The sequence below is a fragment of the Notothenia rossii genome, assembly GCF_949606895.1.
Source record: "Notothenia rossii genome assembly, chromosome: 3".
In the NCBI taxonomy this organism is placed as follows: domain Eukaryota; kingdom Metazoa; phylum Chordata; class Actinopteri; order Perciformes; family Nototheniidae; genus Notothenia; species Notothenia rossii.
The window spans coordinates 26,691,371-26,710,296 of NC_136901.1; the positions used below are offsets into that span (position 1 = coordinate 26,691,371).

Below are 18,926 nucleotides of genomic sequence, written 5' to 3' on the forward strand. Positions count from 1 at the left end.
TACAGTCAGCAGTTCCTGTGTGAAATTACATAACAGTTACATGATCAATATATCTTTATTTTTTGTTGTATTTAACTAAGATAAGGTGTGAGGAATTAAACATACAGCCTACTGTTGCATAGACACTGGTACTGGGTGAAATGTAACTAAGTACATTTAAGTATAATTAAAGTTACTTCCATTATATTTTATGCCCCCTTCCACCTGTTTTCCTCCTGAGGTGAAAATTGTACTTACTGCACCACATTAATATAATGACTTATATGGATACTTTACAGATGATTATTTAAAACCCTGAGTATGCTATCAGAGTAAATGACACCACCCAACTATATCAAATGAAATTAGATCTATTGAGACCTGATGCTATATTAAATAGGCATCCTCAAAGGCGGCGCGTGAGGCTCAGGCTTATCAACTCGATTACGAGTTGATAACCAGCGTCGTAGGACCGCTTAGCGAGCACGTTTTTAGGGTTAGTTAATAACTCAAACGTATCCAGGGTCTGTTGAACTGGCTTCGTATTAGGCCTACAGGGCACAGATGGCTGCATAGCAGCGCTAATTTCAAAGACACACACATTATATTTGTCTTTTACCAAGATGCAGTGACACAAATATTTGGGAAGGCTTAGCCTTCCCTAGCCTACAGTACCCGCCGCCCCTGGGCATCCTGCATGGAGTATCAATATTGAAGGCTGCTCATTTTAGTCCACTAATTGATACTGTAGGCAATTTTTTATGATGAATCCTTTTTTTTTTTTACTCAAAGATTTAAAGTGGTGCTTATGAATTATTCCTTGTTAAGAAAATTAGTTTTACAGATCTGTTGATTAATTTACTCGTAATAACACATTCAGATCGTCCACCAAGAATATGTGAGCCTACATCATGTCTTTCTACACCGCCATCACTAACATTTTATTTGTGAATTAGACGAAGTTCCTAAATGATGGGTCATGGTAACCTTTGACCGCCAAATTGTAAACGGTTCAGACCAAGTGGTCATTTGTGCCACATTTAAAGGAATGAGCTGCAGGCAGGGGCGGATCTAGACAAATATTCATGGGGTGGCAGGAGAATTTCAGGGGTGGCATCCCCTGGCAGAAGTATATGCTGATTTAATCGCAGTCATATCAATCAATGTTAACTTGGAAAGCCACAATATTGATATTTTAACTCAATAACATTAGGTGACATTATTGTGGCACATCAGTAAAGCCTTAAATATAAATATATAAGGTGGCAGGCTTAATTTAATGAATTTTAACTTAATGAGTTGGTTTCACTCAGACCAGTAGGGGTACCAAATCTATGCAGACTGCTGCAATAAGTACATTAATTAACTGTCATCGATGTTTGTCTGAATGAATATGATAATATTGTCAATCACTGTTATGATTCACATATTCAGTGTTCTTATTAAATAAACTATTTTTTTTGGAGGACTTAATGATGAATGTTCCTCAAGATGCTTGCTCACCCTCCTTCAAATTTGAAAGATAAGTAATTACTATCATAAATCAAAATAATCAGAACAGTTCAGCACCCCACAATTTCATTGCAAACAGTTACAACCTTGACTTTACATCAAAGAACAAACATCACTGTAGCCGAGGTAGAATATCTTCAAACTATTGTATGTCCAGAAGCCATGTAGTCAGTTATCTGCCTTCAGACTGGCCCCAGAGAGCTCGCCCTGCTCAGGAATGTGAAGCCGCTGCAGGTGGCCCAACCTGTTGGAGCCACAGAGGTTTGACAACAGCTGACATCTGAAAACAGCTGATGAGAATACCAGGCTCTGACAGTTTCACTCAATACGCTCGTTTTCTTAAGAGATGACATTAGTATTTGGTCATTTCTTTATTCTAAAAAAAGACATTTCTCAAACACAAACAATTTCCACAATGTAAACAACTTCTCACATACAGTTCATACGAGCAGTTTTTCGAGGAAGGGACGATTAAGAAAGTCAAAAGGCGAGCCACTTTAAAGCCGACCGACGTGATGGTCGCTGTGATCCTGCTCAGTGCCACGAGGAAACTAAACGCTGAGTGGAGAAGCACTGAACGCAGTTTAAACCCAAACTCCACTGAGCCCAGATCTGTGTGGAGAGCTGCATGAACAGGCATACGTAAAAAAACAAAGATTTGTTTGTTTTGCATTTTGAGAATCAAACTTTCAGTATCATTGCCAGCAAAAAAAAGCGAATGCTTGTTTCCCAAAATTCGCGATGAACTCATTACCATCTTTCATTTCACTCTTTTACCGCGTCAAACATGCAGGAAGCAATGAGCTTTTAAAGCATTAGACTTTGGCAGAACATTTTATATTTCAGGGTTTGATTATCTGTCAGAGGTCAGGAGAGGTCAGGCGTCCCCTTGACATTTGTAAACCTGCTTTAAACACCTGTCCTCTGCACATATTTATCTCAGAGGCTAATGTTTCTCTGCAGTGACCAGTTAGCGGTTAACCACTGGAACAATTCCTCCAGACAGAAAGCAGCGTGGCTTTAACACCGAGCATTCAATCACACGTGTTCAACTGTTTCTCTTTAGTGCTCAGTCAATAATCATCATAATCTAGACTACTTACAATAACTAACTGCCTACCTAGAGCTCACTTTAAAAGTATAGTCATAAAACATCACTCCAGTTAATACTAGTAAGAGAGAGAGGAGGGAGATCTGCTGCTCCTTGAAATCCGTGACGGTAAAGTCACAGCCTCGAGTACAAAGCCGTTTCTTTGCAAAGTACCTTTTCCTCTCCTCTGAGGGTCCCGAGTTTTAAAGCGCAGGTCGTTAGGGAAAGGCGTGTTTCTTCACATCCTCTCAATCACTTTCTTACCCAACATTTATTCTTTATTTAAATTTCCTGAAGGTTGTTCTCGGAGGATCTAAAACCTGCCTAGTGGAACCTACAGTATAGATAGATATACATTACATATGTGTGTTTGTGTTCAACCACACTCGTCCAGATGTTCAGCTGTTGCCATGGAAACGAGCCGGTGGGTTTCCTTCAGAAGCTCGATGATCCAGTGTCTCTTTTTTTTTGTTTAGTGAGGTGTGTGTGTGCAGGTAGGTTTCAGTTCCTAGCTTGTTTGTAGTGTGTGTGTGTGTGTGTGTGTGTATGCACTCGTGAGCGATGATCTGGAGGTAGGTGTTTGTTGGTACAGTAAAGGGGCTGCGGGGGGGGGGGGGGGGGGCACACACACTCTTCCTGCTTTTTAAGAGCTGTGATGTCGCCCGAGTGTGTTTGATGGATCCTGTGGCCATGTGATTGAGTTAAAGGGTGGCGGAAGTGTGTGTGTGTGTGTGTGTGTCAGTGCGAGTTGGGCTGCTCCACTTTGAGCCCGACGAGTGACGGGGGCATCTGGCCTGCAGCGGAGGACGAGGAGGAGCTGGGGGGTGAGGCCCTGAGGCTGGAGCTCCCGGTGGGGGGGGTGGAGGAGGAGGTCACCGCGGGCCGGATGAGGGGAGGGGGGGGGTGGTTGTGGGGCGCTCGGTTCTGGAGTGGGCGCGTCTGCAGAGGAGGGGGCTGGCGGAGGAGGCTGGGGGGGGCCGAGGGAGGAGCGGGGCGCAGCAGGGGGGGAGGCTGGGAGAGGGAGGAGGGGGTCTGGGTGGAGGAGGGCGGAGAGGAGCCGCCGGCCGAGTCCGAGGTAGAGTCCTCCATTTTCACCTGAGGGGGGGGGGGGGGGAGCAGAAGATGAAGTGAGATGTGAGGAAGAGGAGGCTCATTCAGATCTCAGGAGGAAACTCCACATTACACCACCTGCTCCTTCTGTTCACTACACTTTCATCTCATCCACTTCAGCACCGTCACATTGAACTCAGATAAACGTGTGACTCAGCATTAAGTCCATGCTCCTGATATTGACGCACATTTTTTATCTTGCAAGTTTTTCTCCCTCTGTTCTCTCTTGGACTCGGAGGTGGTGTAATGTATTGAAAGTGAGTAAGAACTAAACAGCCATTGGGTATTTCTAGTATTCATTACCCGTCTTCCATTGTTTAGTACACCACGCTTCGACTTTAACTTGTGACTGATTTATTGTGTGGTATAATAAGAAAGATATGGATGACTAGAAGTAAACTTAGACCGGATGATCACTGAGGCGATTCAAATCAGCTTGACATTTTGAGACATCTCTTCTTGATTATCTGAATGCTCTAAATAATTAACAGTGTTCTATATATCATGTTTCTCTCCGGTCAGTGCTCACCTCGTCCTCCTCTGCCCCCCCCTCTGCTGGGGTCCCCTCCTCGCTGCTCCTGCGGGGGTCTCTCTGCTCTCGGTTGGTGGCCACCTGCTCCGCCGCCCACTCCCTCAGAACCTCGTCCAGGTTGAAGCGGCGCCGGTAGCTCACGAAGAATGAACTCACCTGAGGAGGGAAGGAGAAGAAAATGAAGGAAAGTTGTTCAAGGAAGCGGAGGAGGAGATTAAAGGTCAGTGGACAAATGAAAGGAGGGATAATGGAGATCAAAGTGATCTATAAAGACAAATGCTGATCTAGTCAGAGGGATGAGGAAGAAATGGGAGAGGAGATGAAAAGCTCAGAGTAAACTGCGGTATAGATGAAGGGTGACGCTGAGGTCACAATAAGAGGGGGGGGGGCAGGAGGCTCACCTGAGCTGGAGTCTTGGTCCCGATCACCTCGGCGATGGCTGTGAAGTCTTTACCATAGCGACGGATAGCTGGACAGGAGACGAGGAAGGGGTTAATGTTGTTTCTGTACATCACTCACAACCAACGCCTCGCCATCAAAAGGCTACAGAACAGTCTCTGCAGGGGGGGGGGGGTGTGTGTGTGTGTGTGTGTGTGTGTGTGTGTGTGTGTGTGTGTGTGTGTGTGTGTGTGTGTGTGTGTGAGAACCATCATCTGATGCTGGCTGGCTGAGAGCACCTGCTTTAATATATCCCAGATTGACTCCGTTTACATGCACTAAATATTGCCCTTATGTCAAAGACAATCTTCCCACTAAGCTCTTAACCTGGCAGATGAAAGTTAACTTTCTAAATGACACGTAGCCGTGCATACTTTAATCAGCCTCGCTCTTCTGTTCCTTCAACCACCTCTCCTTGTGCGCACCTGTTAAAGAGCAACTTCCAGGTTAAAGACACCTGTGAATAAATGTGTAGGAAAATGATGAATACACTAGATTTTCCAAAAAATATACAGAAATATAAACTACAGTGACATCTGGCGTTGTTTTTGTAAGAAATGTTCACTTCCGCATAAAAAAGCCTCGGCACGGGACCTCCCGCGTGTGACGTAACACGGGGGACACAAGGGGGAGAGCGGCCGGTGTAACGTATTAATAAACATGGATCCCAATGCTAGTTTCGACACAGAAGACACAGAAGAAGTTGAACATGAATATTCGAATGCATATGACGTACCACAACCTTATAATTATGAGCCTGCTAGGCGTCCAAGAGACCAGGAGCAGCAAAGGATTAGAAGAAATAACGGCCATCGGAGAGAAATTGAGCTGTGGTGTGAGGAGAACCAGTGGAGAACTGGGCAGCTATCTTGGTGAGTGACCGGCGTTAGCTACAGAATGTTAGCTAACGTCACATCACAACATTGTAAAGTTAGCTATCATATATCAGGCTATAACTAAAGTAGTATTGATAATATAGTAACGTTACTGGCAGGACTGTTGATACTGATCCATAACAGAAACTAATGCGCAAGTATCAGCCGTATCTCGCGTTACCTAATGCAACTCCACACTACGGTGCTGTGTACCGGAGGAGAGACGCGAGATACGGCTGATACTTGACAATCTGGCGGAGAAAGGTTGTGGAGCATCCGTTGATATGTCGTTGTAAATGGCTTGATGGAAAGCAGGTGTGTAGTCGGGGAGGGTGCACAGCTGATTGCAGCAGGTGAGTGGAGGTTGAGCCAGGAGACAGAGTGACAGCCACCACGCACACACAAACAACACAGACAGGGGGAAACAAACAAACACAAAGGAGACGGCTGGAGCAGTACAGCCACCACAGCGTTACCTAATGCAACTCCACACTATGCCTTACGGTGCCGTGTACCGGAGGGGAGAGAGAGAGAGCAGGGGGGGGGGGGGGGGGCAGCACTCTGGCTGACTGCAGCTGCTCAGCTAGTAATCTGTTTTTCTGACTAAATGCATCTCATTCAATCATTCAGAACTTTCCCCACGATTGATGCAGACGGACGCCCAGGCGTGCACAGCTATGTGTCCGAGACAAACAACAATAAATGCCTCTGCTAATGAATGAGCCACTTTGAAGGCTCCTCTATGAGACAACTGTGTCTTTAATTGACTAAAAGCAATGAACACTGATTTGGAACAGTGGCTGCTTTACTTCTCCTTTAATTCACTTAAAGTACAGCTGGAATCTGAATCTCAGTATGGGGGGGGGGGGGGCAATGCTGCAGCCTCTACTCACCCTGCACAGCCAGGAGCTGCTCCTCTGTGGTCCAACGGGAGTTCATCTTTGGGGCAGTCTGAGGGCGAGAGGAGAAGGGGGAGAGATTAGAGAGTGAGGGAGGGAGGTGGTAAAACAAGAGAGGAGTGAAAGTGACATCATGAGAGGAGAGGGCAGATTAGACTAATCTCAGTCCCACCAGGGGGAAATCATATCTGGAGGGAGTCGAGGAAGGGCAGAGTGAAGACATGAGAGAGAAGGAAGAGGCGATGGATGGATGTAAAGGAGAAAGAAAACTGTACAAAAAGAAACTTACCTCGGACGGTTTTAAATTCGCCACACCCTCATTTAAACCCTGTTTCAAACAACTGTTGTTCTGTTTGATGGACTGGACCTATGGAGGAAAGAGAAGGGGCGGGGTTTATTCATAAACACTAAAAGGCTTTTGTCACTTTAAAACATGCAGTTACACTTTAGGAATAGTCTACTGTCACGAGCAATTCATTTTCTAATGTTTGGAGCTGCTTGTCAAATGCAAGACTAACAGTACAAATCAAAGTGACCCCTCACTGAGACTGAACTCATTAACATTTGACACAGAAAAAAGAGTTTAATATACTGTCTGTTGCGCCATAAAGCCTTGGAGGAGGAGTTACATTTTCCTCTTTTCATGCAGGTTTGAGTTCCCTAAAACTTCCTCTACATGGACACAAATCTATTTGAGGTTTGAAAACAAAACACAAATAAATGAAGCTCAGTGGCTGCACCACACCAAGTGTTTGTTTTCACACATTTATTTAGAGGCTTTCAAATGAAGCTTTGAAGTTGTGTCCTCCAGTTTTAGGATGTCATCAATCTAATGGGGACATGTTTGATTTTGCTGGTATTTCGGTATTATCATTTCATTTATGGTGCAGTTACATTTCTGCTAGACCGCCGTGTCAATACAGATACGTGCTCTGTACGCAAACTCATTTTGCGAACAAACTCCACATTAGTATAAAACGTATAACATTTGCATGTCATAATCTTTATCTGCAACTGTACAGAAATACAGGGAAATGCAATGAAAATTCACTTGCTGTGCGACTATTTGAATGTTGCTTTAAAACATTCATACACACTGATGACATTAGATGCAACAGAAGGCAGGTTACTCAGACTCGGTGTATACCTGTCTCTTGAGTGACACCAGCTGTGTGTCAAGCTGCCGTATGGTCAGCACCCCGGCGTTGTGTGAGGCGGACACCGACATGATGTCCTCCTGCTCCAGGTACATGCCTTTGGGGGGCCGGCGGCGGGCTCTGAGCGGGTGGTAGCGGTACTGAGCCCCCAGGTTCTCCTTCTTCAGCGGCCCCGAGCGGCTGGCGGCCGCCTTGTCTGCGTGGCTGTTGTTGGGGTTTGGTTTCACCGCCTGTGGAATCACAAATGTTAAGAATCAGGCAATGCCGGAAGGCTGCTTTAGATTTATGTTTAATAAATGAAGTTGAAATTGCTGACAGAAGGCATTGATTTGCCTCAGGCAAGTCATGACTAATAAAAACAGAGAGATTGTTGACATAAGCATGCCACACACAGCCAATAACCTCTGTTAAGTTTTATATTGCCCACCTCTTTCTTGGTGTCAATCTCAAAGTCACTGTCACTGCCGGGCTCTGCCTCCTCAACCTCATCGTTACTGCAAGAAGAAAGACATTCAAGTCAAACAACCAGAGGTTAAACCACTTCTTGACATTTTAACTATGTCTGGTTTTATGGAAAGTATTTCTAAAATGCTTGAGAATGTCGACTGAAAATGACAAGAAATAATATCAAAGCATGTGATTAATATTCATGACTCTTGTTTTTCAGGATGCTCATTGTGTGTCTTTGTAAATGTCACTCCTCAGAGGACTTTCTGAACTTGTGCATGGTGTGTCCCACCTGTCTTCTTTCTCTCTCTTGGTGACCAGCCTCCTGGCCGCTCGGTCCATGACGGAGGTCCTGGTCCTGGTCTTCTTCCAGCTGTAGTAGTATTTCACCAGGCTGGAGATCAGCTTGTCTGGAAGCTGCACACAAACACAGTAATAAGATCATAAATAAAGAGCACAGTCTGTTTATTTTTTACATTCATTGAAAATAAAAAAAGACCTCTGAATAAAGTGTGTTTCTGTCTCTCACCATCTGCTGGATGCGGTGGAAGCTCTTGCCGTGGAAGCTGAAGGCCTGCTCAAACAGAACTTTGTCCTCCACTGTCCACTCATCGGGGAACGGGGTGAAGTTGGCCAGGTCCGCAAGCGAGCGCTCCACATCGTGTTTGTGCCATAGCAACATGCCTAGAGCCTGAGGGGAGAGACAAGACCGAGACAGGGTGAGGCAAGCAGGGACAGGAACAACAAGAGAGAGACACAAGCAGTGAGAGCAGAAAGAGACTTGCTGATGTTCCTCTGCCGTACGTACCTGCTCCATGTTGTATCCATGTTTCTCTTTAGCCATTAGGATGTACTCGTCCACTGGATTAAGATGAGAAAGAAACATAGGTTTAATAGAGGAAAAGCATCGTGAAAAGAAGGACATATACAGTGATAGATGGGGTAGAATGAAAATAGATACAAATATTAAATTAATGAAAGAGAGAAAGAGGAAGACAAAGAATTTGAAAGAAAAGAGCGCGAGAGACAGAGAAAAAACAGAATGAGATTTGTAATTGCTATTCTTTGGTGAGCGAATAGCCATTAAAGTGAAGGTCACAGGCTTGCACTAGAGAAGTGTGTGTGTGTGTGTGTGTGTGTGTGTGTGTGTGTGTGTGTGTGTGTGTGTGTGTGTGTGTGTGTGTGTGTGTGTGTGTGTGTGTGTGTGTGTGTGTGTGTGTGTGTGTGTGTGTGTGTGTGTGTGTGTGTGTGTGTGTGTGTGTGTGTGGCTTACACATTGCATCAGACAGCATGACACTGGGACACCAGACCAACATGCTCCTATGGTCCTTCTCATTGAAGCGGTTTGGACTGTCTGTTAGAGAAACAACAAACAAGGACATTTTGTGTTTTTACAAAAAGTAGATCACATTTGACATTTAAAGACGTGCATCTCTTTCCCTCCCTTCTCCATGCTTAAACGAGAGGTTTGTTTTTTTAAGCTGACACCAAGAGCGGTTTGAAGAAACTGCCATTTTAGAATGGTTTTACCAATCTACCGTGCCTATAAACAGGCCTTTACCAACCTGGAATGACTTTGGTTCATTTGGGCATGGGCGCGGGAAGGGGGGTGCTGAGGGCGCTGCAGCACCCCCTAGCGGCAGGCAGGCAGTGCGGAGCTCCCCTGTCTGAATTATTATTTTGACGGTTATTGCTGCTCCCGCTGTGCATAATCTGTGTAATATGTAGCCAATAAATTCCACATTGTTGGTAAAATAATATTTTGGCCTGCCCCGAATTTTTTTTCTGTAGCCCCGGACAATTCTACCTCAATAATATAATACATTGACCGTGCTTTACGTGAACCTCATCAAGACACTAGAAAGGACAGCAGGACTGTAATTTCCCGTGATCAGTGAATGCAACAGAGGCAAGACACCAGACCAATCAGAGAGTTGCATGGAAATAAAAGTGTGCTTGTGTCATTCAAGCTCGCGGCTCTGTGTGTGCGGAAATAGCGCATTTAGTGTGTGAGAGAGAGGGGGAGAGAGAGAGGGACCGGTGCCAGCAGCAGGGACCGTGTTGTTAGCATCTGGTTAGCTAGCTGCACTAACGGATATACGGAGCTGTTTGTTCCACAACAAGCTGGAGGAGAGCTCTCCTCTCAGACTGAGAGGCTCAGGTGAGCTAAAGGACTCTCTGAGTGTTTAGATAGTTCACTTTAGTCTAAGTTATCTCAGTGGGTCTCAAACGGTTTGGTCAAAAATTATTCAAAAGATTATTTCCACGGCACACCTTCATATGATCATTATAGTTATAAAAAAAATAAGAGAATAAAGGAAAAACAGTTATGAAATACTATATGGCAGTAAAACAAGAATACAGTTTGAAAGGGGAGTGATTTGTAAAATATCCATCAAGAAAAAGAACATCTGCTTACAGTTGTGTTTCATCTGGGTGTTGAGAGATGTATCCATAGATCTCTTAATGTTGCTCTCAAAGTGCACCAGATTGATGCTTTTAACTTCAATATTTTTAAAAAATCTTCCCGGGGGAGCATGCCCCCGGACCCCCGTAGAGGAGGTGAGGTCCGCTCCCCACTCGTAAAAAATAGCACTTTACCCCTGCCTATGTGCCGTGAGCTGATTATCGAGCCTTCATTGTAACAGTCGCGGGTTTACTGTGTGTTTGCGTGTGGGGAGTTTTTTTGTGCGTGCTCTATAGTGCCCGTAATAGTGTTCACTGGAGTCCAGCACCTCAGCACCCCCACTCAAAATACCTTCCCGCGCCACTGCATTTGGGTTTTAAAATATACACTGATAGTAGACCAACAACCAGAAAGATCATTTGTTACATGACTAAGACAAGTCTCTATCTCTTGTCTGCTTGTGTCAGTCCTAACCTTGTGGTTTGGGTCGGGTTCTGGTGGCTGATTATTTTTTCATGGTGGTTGGTGAGGATTGGCTCTTATAACAGGTGAGTACGGTGCACATCACTAATGAGCACAGTCCACTCGACTCAAGAGTTGCAAAGACACGATGCACACTACTGATTGTCTACTTATCAACCCTTATATTAACTTTCTTTCTCCCTCTGCTTTGCATGATTTCTCCTGCTTAGGCTCCATCTTCGTCAGGAAGAAAGAAGAGGACAAGCGGGTGGCATGTCAGCCGCTTTGGGAATTCAACACCTGTGTTTTCCAAAAAGACATTAAACTGGAGGCTGGTTTGCTGCTTCTCCCTCGTCTGCTCTACTGATCATACAATGAATCAGGATGTGATAATAAGCCACATTTCCCTAGAGTTAATATCACTACAATGTTCTATAAGTAAATCAAATAAAGGGTTTGAACACTGCAAAGCAAACCCCTTCAAAGACGTTTGCATTATTGGGTTCAACCCTTTCTTACCCACCTTCTATGTTAACCTGTCAATCCACATTGAATTTCCATTACTGAGCAAGGGCAAACACATGCAAAAGGACGGACACTAACTGGTCATCTGACCTTCATTTCTCTCCTCATCAGCATTCCCTTCATTCCTCACCTCTATGTCTCCTACTACTCAGCCCTGATTTCCTCCCTCCCTCTCGTGCTTCCCTCTTTCAGCTTACCTGGTTTGAACTCTGGTATCTGAGCCTGGTAGTCTCCTCCCACTCGGATCATACTGTCTGCAGAGAGAGACACAAGAAGAATATCAGTTTCTTTTTGCCCAGAAGGAAGTAGAGATAGTAGCGGATGGGGACAATTATTCCTGTAGATGTTTTAAGAAGTTGCAGAGCTAGATATACTCTATCATTAGAAAAACATTAACATTATTAGTAAATTAGGAATGTCCTAACCATAGTTGTTGGTCAGTCTGATGCCATTAACAATATGTACTCTAAACATTTGTGTTTCGATCAGTTTGGTTCAACCAGGATAGCAGAAACATTTGAATGAGATCATATAATCTGTCTCTTTGAACAAGAAGTTCATATGGAAATAGTGCTAGCATATGTCTTGATAAATAGTTTAATGCATGATAATGCTCAATTTAAAGCAGGGGTATTCAACTAAAATTCAACGAGGTCCAGTTAGAGAAAATCTCCCCATGCAAAGGTCCGGAACATCAAAATGTCTAACTTGCTTCATGAATTAGTGTGATATATATTTTAGTAGCCTGTAGCTTTATCAGCGTCTGCATGTAATCAACAACTGACTGCCAATCAAATAAAGAAAGTACAATTCAAAAACAACAATATTTATTTTCAATTAACATTGAACTCTACAGATATACAGTAAATACTGTGGATATGTGTAATGTTCCTCTCTGGCTGCATTTAAAAATAAAATAGAGAAAATAAATAAAATAGCTTTTGAAAATATGTGCATCTTAAAGTGCTTCATTTTAGATAAATAAAATAAAGTGTAGCAGCAGCTTGAGTTTCCCTTTTTCTTTGTTAACCGTTTCACATCATGACTTAACAGTTTCAGACGATTGTAGAACAATATCAGTCTTTACACATCATAACAATTGAACAGTTTTAAAGTTTCTCTTTCTTTCCCTCTAATATTGCAGTCGCTCACTCACTTTTTTTAAATTCAGTGTAAGAATTGAGTTCAAGCTTGCCCTGCCAGGAGTTTAAATCTGGGCTGAAATGGTGTCAGGGCCATTCTCATACACATGCAGGTGCTCATTGGTTAGCCTCGCATAGCCTGCCTGTAACGATATTTAGTTTTAATTTTGATCCTGGTGGCCTGATCATATCGGGCTCTGAGACTGCTTATTTTTTGTGACCTCAGTTCTGACTTGAGGGAATGTTTGGTCAAACACTTTGTGTTTTGTCTCATTGTGGCATTTTGGCACTTTTAATGAGCGCCACAATCTCTGAACAAATGACACACTGGTTCTGTTCTCCCAGTGGGCAGGATGAACATGAATGAGTCCACTCAGGGTTAAAAGCTCTGTTCTCACTGTCCACTTTCCTCTTCTTAGAGAGCGCCATGTGTAATTATTTGTCTCTCCCTGTCTGCCGCTAACACGCCCGTTCAGGGGCAGCGTCAGGGGGTAGCTTGGAGTTGCTATAGCAACTCCAACAATTGGCTTAGCAACCCCATTGTTTTGTTATGAAAATGTATCTATATATATTTATACACATTCTCGCAAGATCTATCAGGGGTCTTTGTAAGTTAAAGCGCAAACTGTTACTTGGCTAATGTTTTTATAATTCTCAGTATGTGAACACAGATCGAAAATGGAAAGATTTCTCACAAGTCAGCGTAAACGACCGCGATCTCCAGCCGGACAACCCTGCTATCTGTGTGTGTGTATGGGTGTGTGCGCGCGCGTGCGCATGTGCCGCGCGCGTCTGTCTGTTTGTTTGCGGTGTGGTGATGAGGTTAAATGCCACAGCAAGCCAGTTGAAACAGTGAACGATCGCTATTGTGTACGCTTAGGGTGTAATGGTATTATACAAAAATATTTTCCGGAAACAGTGTTCAAATTCTGCTTTTACAAACTAATCTTGGTTGTGCTTACCTTGCAAAGTAATGTTATAAATGTTTTAATGTAAATATTAATAATAATATTCTAGCGTGTCCAAGTTAATAGTTATTTCAGTTATCAGATGTGCACAGTTTAGTACATTTGTAAAGTTATTTAGGCAATGTTGTTGGTGGGAGTTAGGGAGAGACCGCCCCTTCCAGGTGTGTGTGCGTTTTCGGTGTGTGTGTGGAGGGAGTACGAGACGGTAGGAGTTGTGTTGTGGGAAAAGTCATAATGACTGTTATACTATTGATTGGCTCTGTAAGGCGTGGCTGTGGCCGTCAATACCAGAAAAATAAAGAGAACGTTTTCGACATTGAAGGCTCAAGTGATCTGTGATTTTGAATAGCGGTGAACGCTACAATATGAACAGTCTTGTGCTTGGCCCACTGGTATTTTTTGTTTATTTATTTTTGAATTAACTAGCAACGCCGTGCTGTCATATAGCAACTGCTGAGCTACTGCAGCAAAATAATCCTGGCGCCGCCCATGCGCCTGTTCACTCTCCTCTCCCTGTATCGCTAATTATTCTCTTCACTTACTTTCCTCTCCGCTTCTCTCTGCCGCTCTCTCGTCTCTTCTTGTGTTTCTCTCCCTGTATCGCTCACGCGTCTCTTTCGCCCCCTGTTGGCAGCGGTTAAAATAGAATCGCCCCGTCAAAATTGAAATCCCCTATTAATGTATTGATTATAGGTCCGGGCCCGTATAGGTCAGTGTCTGGGTCCGGATCGAGGTCCGCCTGTTGCCGACCCCTGATTAAAACATATTTACCACTAAGTGACAGATAGGGGGGAAGAGAGAGGGATGAACGACAGCGGATGGCAGATATTAATTCATTAGTGCTGTGGTAAAGAGGGTAAAGGCAAGGAGTGAAGAGAGACTATGAGAGAGGCAGGCCAGCAGCTGAGGAGGAGGACAGATTACTGTTTCCTCAGGAGAGAGGACAGGAAGGGTGGAGTGAGGGAAGATAGAAACTGGAGTACATGGTAAGGAATGGGAGGAGACAGGAAGGGCAAGAGTAAAGCAGATTGGATTGAAGGAAAGGAAGAAGGGGCATAAAAGGAGGCAAGAAATTAGGAAACATTTTATTAGGGATGGTGGCTTTTGATGCAAAGTCTCAGACCTACATCAACAGCAGAAAACTGGGAGCCTTTTAAATCACTCCCCAACTACTCCAGTTTAACGGTTTGATCTATAAAGATATCTCAAGTACATGTCTCTAGTGAGATAACTGAACATGCAAAGATCATGAGCAGCCATTGTGTGAAGGAGGAATGAAGGAATGAAAGATGGATGTGGGCAGATGATGGAAGAGTGTGGGAAGGGGTGGAGGAGAGGAGGAGAGGAGGACAGAGGAAAGCAGTGTGCAGGCACTGAAGAAGCTCTGCAGCAGTGCAACCCAACAGCTGACTTTATGTATCTCTGCACAATGGAAATGTCAACTGTTATACATATTACACAATAAACTTAATCGCAGTAATGGAAGGGATAGCTCGGATGTCTGTTGGGTTGTATTCAGTACTTATCAGCCATCAGTGTTTTAATTAAAGGAGATGGTGGTCGGCATGCGCCCAGTTTGGAAAGACACACAGGACTACCAGCACAAAAGCTAAGCAATGTACTTCTATGGAATCTGGCAGCACCCAAATGTAAATTTAAATCATTGTATGCTTTATTTAAAATATGTTCTCCACTTGCCTTTAAACTGCCTCTTCAGGTCTTGTCTGAAAGGGCTGTCTGACGGTAAATTAAAGTTTGGCTGCAGCCCTTATCCACTACAGTTCATTGCTTCATATCTGCTCTAGCATTCCCGTCCGCTCCTTGAAAGAGGGGTGTCATCCACTAGGTAATACACTCACTATGGATACCTAATACAACAACATTTCAAACAATATGAAGTAAACCCCCCCCCCCCCCCCATTAAATTCAGGTTAAAACAGTAGATTATAATTATTTTTAGTGTTTCTGTGTGTTGTACCATGAGCATGCTCTTCGTCACTGCTCTCCTCTTCAGAGTGTGGTAGGCTGTTGCCATTGGTGACGGTCTTGGCTCTGCTCCTGGACAGGACCCCAGACCCCGAGCGCTCCATCACTGAGGGCATGGCTGCAACAAACACACACACACACACACACCCTGAATATGGAATGATGGCATGTACAGAACACCGTTCATCAACCAAAACCCATTTCTGTCTTACATGTGATGCAATCTCCCATAAAAATATCACTTGCATCACTTGGCAGATATTTGGCTGCGATAGGATTTCACTTGAAACCCTATAAAGCCTTAATCACTCTTGTAACGTAGAACAGCACCTTATGTTGCTACATTGGAAGCAATCCCATAATTTTCCCTTCAGCAGAGTTTATTTCCCAACATAACTTTACTGTATGAGAACATGTTCACACTCAACAACTCTCCTAGAAACCCTCATTTTCATCAGTCGATAGAACTTGGTTGCCTGAAAACTAGGGCTGAACATTTCAAGTAATGCTCTTATCTTGGTGTCTCACTAATCAAAAAATGTGCTTCCAGTGTGATTATTTATAATGGGACGTAAGGTGATGAATGGGCCATTGGTTTGTTGGCTACATTTCTGCTCTCGTTCTGATCTTCTCTCACAATATTGACCTTCAAGGAACCTCAACACACAATCCAGAGGCCCTTGTTCTTGTTCAACACAGGACTCAAACTGATGAACTCACGTCCTCCTTTATTACTCCAGTTAATTAAGAAGGTGCTGCTGCACCACCCACAAACAGAACACAGGGCCATTTAGTGCCCCAGACCATTAAGAAACACTTGAGCTCACATTCCAGTGCTCTCTTTTACCAATGTAATGTCTGTATACCTGACCATGTGGGATCATTTTTATATAAGGTAACAGGATGTTAGGGTTTAGTGTGGCAATCAAATATGAGCAGGCAGACCACCATAACCAAGTAAATAAAAACAGACTTGCAGAGAAGCTTTATTTAATGAGAATCAGTCCAGTATGGCCATTATCCAATCAACCTAAGGTCTGCGAGTAAGTACCAGTGATATTGATTTGGCAGATCTGTAGGGTGCATTACTGTAACCATCTGATGAACCGAATGATTCATTGAGAAAATAGTTAGTTGCAAATATTGTTAGTTTCAGCACTAAACACTGTTTTGACACATCACAAACCATGGTGATGCTCATATGTAGAGTTGCATCCAACAGTTATATTCTTATAGATAAAACTGCAGAAATACAGTGGGAAATGTCCATCTCATGTCCCAGCTTCTCATAGTCGAGGGGAATTCATTTACATTTCTTGTTGTTTTTTTAAAATCCTATAAAGCTATATATAAGCAGAGAACATAAGAAAATGTATATACAAGAGGTTTATTATAACAGAATGTTCAGATTATGTCTTGTATTAAGAATTAGTTGAACAATAAGTCCATTAACAAAATAGTTACATACTTTTTGCTGTTTATTTATCAACTACTTGATGGAGCTCCTCCTCATACATGCTGAGCAAACAGCCCAACAGACAAGTAGAAGCATCTGCAAAACAAAGTGAAAGAAAAAACGAGCCATAAATAACATGAGCCCTCCAGTGTGGAGAGGACTCTTATTTTGAGTGTCACCCACAGTCAGTGCTATATTATTACGTGGCCAAGCCTCGTTTTTCTATGTATCTCCGGGCAGTGAGACTCACAGCAGCACAAAGACTAGACGGTCAACTCGGGACACAGAAAGTAACCCAACTAAACTCCCTCCCTCCTGGTACACAACACAGTGCGGTTACAAAACAATGAGCGATATCACTCACAGATCGCAGCATAACGAGTCTTATACTTGCTGTCCTCTATCCCATCATCAACTCCTGTTTACCTAACTTCAACTAGAACAAAGCACGGGCATGCCATATGGGCGATATCATGAACTTATTCCCCCATTCTCCAGATAAAACATGAGTAGTTATGGCTCCTCTGCAGAGGGTGAGGGGCAGATTCATTCACATCTAGCAAACTCCGCTAGACAATACAAGTGTCTGAGGCTCTCTGGGAGTCTTTGTCTGTCGCGGCTGCCGGTGGCCCCCCGACACTACAACAGCTGTCCCCTTAACTTCACTGCAAACTCAAGGCATCAAACATAAACATAGCCCTATTTATTTACATCTAACTCGATGGATTTAATTTTGACGCATCGATTAAACTAAAGCAACAGAGGGTTCGAAGATGAAGCTATAATCCCGCCTCTGTTCACTTTCAAAGAGTTACTTTCGGGGGGGGGGGGGGGGGGGGTAGCCTCCAACACTGCTACTATAGCCTCGACCTTTGACAACAGTTATGATATAAATCTATAATACATAACAGCCAACCCCACCATACAGGGTGTAGTATTGCTCAACCACCTGCTTATACTTAGTAAATCATTTTAACAACAGTTTTTTTCTTTACATCATAAATGTGTAAATGTTTACTATCTTATTGATGTATCATTTTGGACTCGTATTGACAATCTTGGCGCTTCTAACGTGACAATTAATATGCTCGTAGATATAATTAGTACGTTTTTCATCTAGTGTTGTTATTTTTTTTAAAGTAGGCAAAACCAACATAATAGTATGGGGACTCCTTTATTAAGTATACATGTTGGTTAACTATAAATTAGTTAATGTGTTACTAAACCAAACATATGAGGTGGTGGGTTAGCACCTGGTGCTCTAATGGAGCCAGGTGTGCTAGCTGAAGACATTTCCCCATCTTAACGGAGCAGTCATGTGAAGTCCTTTTGTTTTCCGCACGCTTACGTTGCTGTTACTACTCCTGACGCTACTGTCTGCTGGAGTGAAAACTCGCTCTCCGTATTATTATAACTCGAGTTGTCGGTCTCTTTCGGGATGTTTAGTAGTTTGAAAGGTCCCGAGTAATTTTTGGAGGTCAAACAATAAAAACCAGGCGATATTTGCCTCCCTCTCTCACTAAAGTGCAACCTGAAGTCTAGTTGGTCGTCGGGATGCTAACGTTAGCCAGTTAGCTTGCGGCTAGTACCCTCGCGTTACATTAGTAACGATAATAGTTGGAAGTCGAGATAGCAGTCGCTCTCCTACCTGTGTTTCGTTTCTCTCCGCTCTCCTCGCACTCAAAACTTATCTGCGCCTCTGTTCACAGTTTATATTCCTCTTCGAAGCGCTTAAATACAATTATCGCATCTAAAAAGGCTTAATTATCGCCTAATTGATGAGCGGAGCCAGTACAATGAAGTGAACTGCATGGATAGATGGAAGCAGCCGTGAGTGTGCGTCGGGGAGACGGACAACACCCGGGGAAAAGTAAGGTGGACATCCGCCTTGATGCGTTCGCCTCTCCCAACCGCAACCAGCCGTTTGGATTGACAAAAAGT

At 43.6% G+C, this 18,926-nt stretch overlaps 2 protein-coding genes across 15 annotated transcripts in view; one reads left to right on the forward strand and one right to left on the reverse strand.

The window, feature by feature from the left end:
• Nucleotides 1-11,603, forward strand: part of mark2b (MAP/microtubule affinity-regulating kinase 2b) — a 68,708-nt gene extending 57,105 nt beyond the window's left edge. For 3 of the 11 annotated variants that reach the window (XM_079670761.1, XM_079670764.1, XM_079670768.1), the window contains one exon: nucleotides 11,139-11,600. In XM_079670761.1, coding sequence (XP_079526887.1) covers nucleotides 11,139-11,232 — 94 coding nt within the window. In that variant the 3' untranslated portion in view covers nucleotides 11,233-11,600. Of the gene's footprint in view, nucleotides 1-11,138 lie in introns of all 11 variants that reach the window. The other 8 variants (XM_079670753.1, XM_079670754.1, XM_079670751.1 and 5 more) reach the window with 4 other exon arrangements.
• Nucleotides 1,848-18,859, reverse strand: rcor2 (REST corepressor 2). Of its 4 annotated transcripts, XM_079670785.1 has the most exons (16): nucleotides 18,634-18,859; nucleotides 16,998-17,081; nucleotides 15,522-15,647; nucleotides 14,086-14,167; nucleotides 11,631-11,687; nucleotides 9,313-9,393; nucleotides 8,848-8,900; nucleotides 8,569-8,730; nucleotides 8,332-8,456; nucleotides 8,020-8,086; nucleotides 7,583-7,822; nucleotides 6,725-6,802; nucleotides 6,430-6,487; nucleotides 4,625-4,692; nucleotides 4,221-4,379; nucleotides 1,848-3,676 (listed from the first exon to the last, which is right to left on the reverse strand). In XM_079670785.1, the coding sequence occupies exons 3-16, from the start codon at nucleotides 15,576-15,578 to the stop codon at nucleotides 3,320-3,322; spliced, it is 1,644 nt and encodes a 547-aa protein (XP_079526911.1). In that variant the 5' UTR covers nucleotides 15,579-15,647; nucleotides 16,998-17,081; nucleotides 18,634-18,859; the 3' UTR covers nucleotides 1,848-3,319. The 4 variants fall into 4 exon arrangements, with proteins under 4 accessions (XP_079526911.1, XP_079526912.1, XP_079526913.1 ...); XM_079670786.1 differs by lacking the exon at nucleotides 16,998-17,081; XM_079670787.1 differs by lacking the exon at nucleotides 14,086-14,167 and having other exon boundaries at nucleotides 18,634-18,857.
• Between the last annotated feature and the right edge of the window lie 67 nt (nucleotides 18,860-18,926).